This window comes from Nestor notabilis, unplaced genomic scaffold (genome assembly GCF_000696875.1).
Source record: "Nestor notabilis isolate BGI_N333 unplaced genomic scaffold, ASM69687v1 scaffold16926, whole genome shotgun sequence".
NCBI classification, from domain to species: Eukaryota; Metazoa; Chordata; class Aves; order Psittaciformes; family Psittacidae; genus Nestor; species Nestor notabilis.
This window is the reverse complement of record NW_009934474.1, coordinates 12,939-16,989: the sequence shown is the minus strand read 5'-3', so window position 1 is coordinate 16,989 and position 4,051 is coordinate 12,939. Positions and strand designations below refer to the sequence as shown.

General features: G+C 47.2%; 1 protein-coding gene across 1 annotated transcript in view; it reads left to right on the top strand.

Moving 5' to 3' along the window:
- RPL6 (ribosomal protein L6) overlaps positions 1-2,786 on the top strand; it is a gene marked incomplete at its 5' end in the record, with an annotated part of 3,435 nt that extends 649 nt beyond the window's left edge. Inside the window, 4 exons of the mRNA XM_010017368.1 lie at positions 556-699; positions 1,487-1,535; positions 1,931-2,115; positions 2,594-2,786. Coding sequence (XP_010015670.1) covers positions 556-699; positions 1,487-1,535; positions 1,931-2,115; positions 2,594-2,746 — 531 coding nt within the window. The remainder of the gene's footprint in view (positions 1-555; positions 700-1,486; positions 1,536-1,930; positions 2,116-2,593) is intronic.
- Between the last annotated feature and the right edge of the window lie 1,265 nt (positions 2,787-4,051).

The window sequence follows — 4,051 nt, the reverse complement described above, 5'->3', positions numbered from 1 at the left end:
AAGAGAAGGCTCCTGAAGGGGACACCTTAGAGCAGCTCCAGTGTCTAAAGGGGCTACAAGAAACCTGGAGAGGGGCTTTGGACAAGGGCCTGTAGGGACAGGACAAGGGGAATGGCTTTAACCTGCCAGAGGGGAGATTGTGATGAGCTCTGAGGCAGAAGCTCTTCCCTGTGAGGGTGCTGAGGCGCTGGCACAGGGTGCCCAGAGAAGCTGTGGCTGCCCCATCCCTGGCAGTGTTCAAGGCCAGGTTGGACACAGGGGCTTGGAGCAACCTGCTCTAGTGGAACGTGTCCCTGCCCGTGGCAGGGGTTGGAGCTGGATGAGCTTTAAGGTCCATTCAGCCCAAACCATTCTGTGGTTCTGTGATATGATTCCATTTCACTGTTGCATAAATGTACAGAAAATACTCGTTGTGTTCCTAAAGTGCCAGCTGCAGCAGAAAAAAAGTCTTTCCAAAAGGGATTCTATCTCTTACAAGAGGAAAAATCTGAACTGCCCCAAAAGCTTTTTTTCCTGTGGCATGCAGGCTGGTACAACACTTCCTCCTCTCTCCAGCCCAGGTACTATCCCACCGAGGATGTTCCTCGCAAGCTTTTGAGTCATGGCAAGAAGCCCTTCAGCCAGCACAAGAGGCGGCTGAGGGCCACCATCACTCCAGGGACTGTTCTGATCCTGCTGACTGGTCGTCACAGAGGGAAGGTAAGCCAGAGCTTCGTCCTGCTCACTCTCAGTGGCTTTTGCATCATTTCTGTGCTGAACCTGTTGTGGCTGAGCAGAGGCATCTTAAATTCACCAGCTGATTTCACGGGATGCTGCTCAGCCACTAGACATGAACCTGCAGATCTGTTGTGAATTTTGTCTTGGTGCTTTTTCTCATCCTGCCTTTAAGGGAAACAGTTGTTAAACTAATGTTGTTCCATACAGAGCTGGAAGTAAAACAGGCTAGCCCAGTGGATTAGACAAATGACAGGAGTTCTGCTGAGTAGCAGAGAAGTGTGCAGGCTCATGGTGCACTAAACTGGCATCCTTTATTTTCTGGAATTCTTTGGCTTTGAAAAGAAGGCTGTTTGGAGATGGAAAACTTGACCAGAAAGAACAAAATGCAACTGGGGGATGGCTCTGACCATGGGGTACGTTGCGGTGCCTTTCTGGTTTTTACGTAGTTCCTGCCTTTAACTTGTACCAAGGATTAGGCTGACAGGATGTCTGCTGTCTTGTAGAATAGGCCAAGGTTCATAAACATACTCACTGGCTTTGCTCAGCATTGACTGATGAAGAGGGTGAAGAGTCAGGATCTGTTGTAGGTGAGGTATGTCTGGCAGTGCTGTGCTCTGGGCAGTGTTGGTAGCTCAGCTTGCAGAATGGTTGCATCTCTGGGTGGGTTGTTGATGCTTGTACCAGTGACAGGGCCGGGTGTGGGCACGGTCCCTGTTCAGCTGCAGTATTTCAGAGCCGGGGCCTGATGTCGTGTCTCATCTCTTTGCAGCGTGTCGTCTTCTTGAAGCAGCTCGATACTGGCCTTTTGCTTGTTACAGGTAAAAAACTTCTACCTAAGTGCGATGATGATGAGGTTTTGTTTGTTTGTGCATTTGGGTTGTTTCGGTGTTTTGGTTTTTAAGCGGCAGTTTGTCTCTGTGGTCAGTAGCGCACAGATCTGCATATGGGTTGTCTGGCTCATCGTGTGTTCGCTTAACTACATGGAACCACGTTTTGTGACCTTTCAGGGGGTGGAGGGGAGATAATGAAGCTTCTGGAAAAGATGAGGAAGCGTTATCTGGCTTCTCTAGAGGCTGTGTGAGAGGCTTTGTTGATAGCTTGGTATTAGTTGTAGGTATCTCTGAAGAAACAGGCATGAAATTTAACATACAAGCAGCGGTTGTTGCCAGGAAAGCTGACCTTGGTCTCTCTTATGTTGTTCCTCTGCCTTTAGGACCCTTGGTTGTCAATCGTGTCCCTCTGCGTAGGGCCCATCAGAAATTTGTTATTGCTACATCTACAAAGGTGGATATCTCTGGAGTAAAAATTCCCAAGCATCTCACTGATGCATATTTCAAGAAGAAGAGGCTGCGGAAGCCCAAGCACCAGGAAGGCGAGATCTTTGACACTGAGAAAGAAGTAAGGAACATGATTGTTTCTTCTTTCCAAGTGCCCTTGTTAGGTAAAGCCAGGCTGGAAGGGGGAAATCCCGTTAAACAAATGGACAATGGAATTTTAAGTGGCCCTCAGTAAGCAGGATAATGCCATTAAAATAAATTAATCTGGCAGCATTGAGATAAACCCCTTTTAAACTTGGAGATTCTTTCCTGCTTGTACCTGAGCAGAACAGCAGCAGTGGTAATTCCAGGTAAAGATCTTTTTTGACAGAGAAACAACTTCAGTGTTTGTGGACAGTGTGTTGCTGCCTCCAATATCAGCAGTGTGAGCCAAAGAGTGGCTCCGGTTCTCCCTATCACCTCTGGTCTCTTGCTGCCTTATTTAGAACAAATAGAGAGACAAGATTCCTTGACAGTGCCAGAACTGGGGGGTTGCCCTGAATTTTCTTATTCCTCGGAAGGGTCTGCAGGATTTTAACATTGTTCTTTGTACTTTCTAGAAATACGAGATAACGGAGCAGCGCAAGTCGGACCAGAAGGCGGTGGATTCCCAGATCCTGGCGCGAATCAAGAAGGTGCCTCAGCTCCGTGGGTACCTGCGTTCCACATTCTGTCTCTCAAATGGAGTCTATCCTCACAAATTGGTGTTCTAACTGCCCTGAAAGCACCACATTAAATCTGAAGGAAAAACCAGGATCTCTGCTGTCTTCTTCTAGTCTGCTGACTAGAATTTAGAGCGGTGAAGGTTTTAGTTGGTTTTGGTTTGTAGTTGTTGGGGCTTTTTAATACTAGTATAAACAGGAATTCAGCTTTCTTAACTGAATAAATTGGGGAGGTAGAAATGGGCAAAGTAAAAACAATAGATCTTGTTTTGGACAGTGGATGAAGTACTGGCTTGACACCCATCCCATTGCAGAATAAAATCCAGCCTGGTGTCTGTGCTGGTGGATTTCTCTGCACCCTTCATGTGCCGAAACCAGTGCTTTTTGGGTATCTGTTGTGAAGAAGCAGGTCTTGGTGACAAACCACTGCTGGGTGATAACTCCTGAGCAGGGGGTGTACAGTGGGGTTGAGAGGAACAGCTTTGATCCATCAGTCACCACATAAACCTCTGCAAATACAGCAACTTCTTAGAGCTCGGCCTTGCAGTTTAAAGTGGAAACACTGGGGATATATGGAGGGTAATGTACCATCCCCAGAACCAGAGCAAAATTTGGAATGTCCCTTCCCAAATCCCATCTTTATTTCCTATTCTTTGTTTATCCATGTGGGATGTAACACTTTTAGTCAGGAAGAATACTACCTGCTTTGATCAAAAAGTAAAAGCATCATTCCCAATTCCATAGGCTCAGAAATGAGTTAAATTCCAGAAGCTATTTCTTGGAAATTATTTTCCTATCTGGGTAACTTCCAGAGTCTCAACAAATATTCTGTCTCAAAACCTGGCAGGAAGGAGATGAGGAGGTTGTGCGTGGTTTCTTTATCTGTTGAGGTCAGTCACCAGATACTGGAAAAAGGATGCTCGGGCAGCAATAGCTCTGCTCTTACAAGGACTGAGGATGTACAGACTAACAGATCTGGCACGCTTCAGCTCTTCCTTAGCCAGCCTTAGACAGGAACCGAGGCTTATGTAATGGCACCATCTGTCTTCCTATTAATTCTTAGCTGAAAGTAGCCAGGGGGGTCAGACTTGACAGGGAGTAAAGATTCCATCAAATCCATGCCAGCTTTGAGAAAAGGGAGTAACAGAACCTCAGCAAGGTGGGGGCCTCAATGTCACACACCAGCCACGCTCACTGGAGAGGACAAATCAGAATTCAAGTACTCCAGAGCTGCTGAGGAAGCTCCCACACCTGCAGAATACCGGGCTCAGTGGGTTCCCGCACCAAGGGGCTACAGGCATCTTCAGAGCTGATGCTGGCTGGTGGTGCAGAGTTCAGAGGTGTTTAACAGTGGCC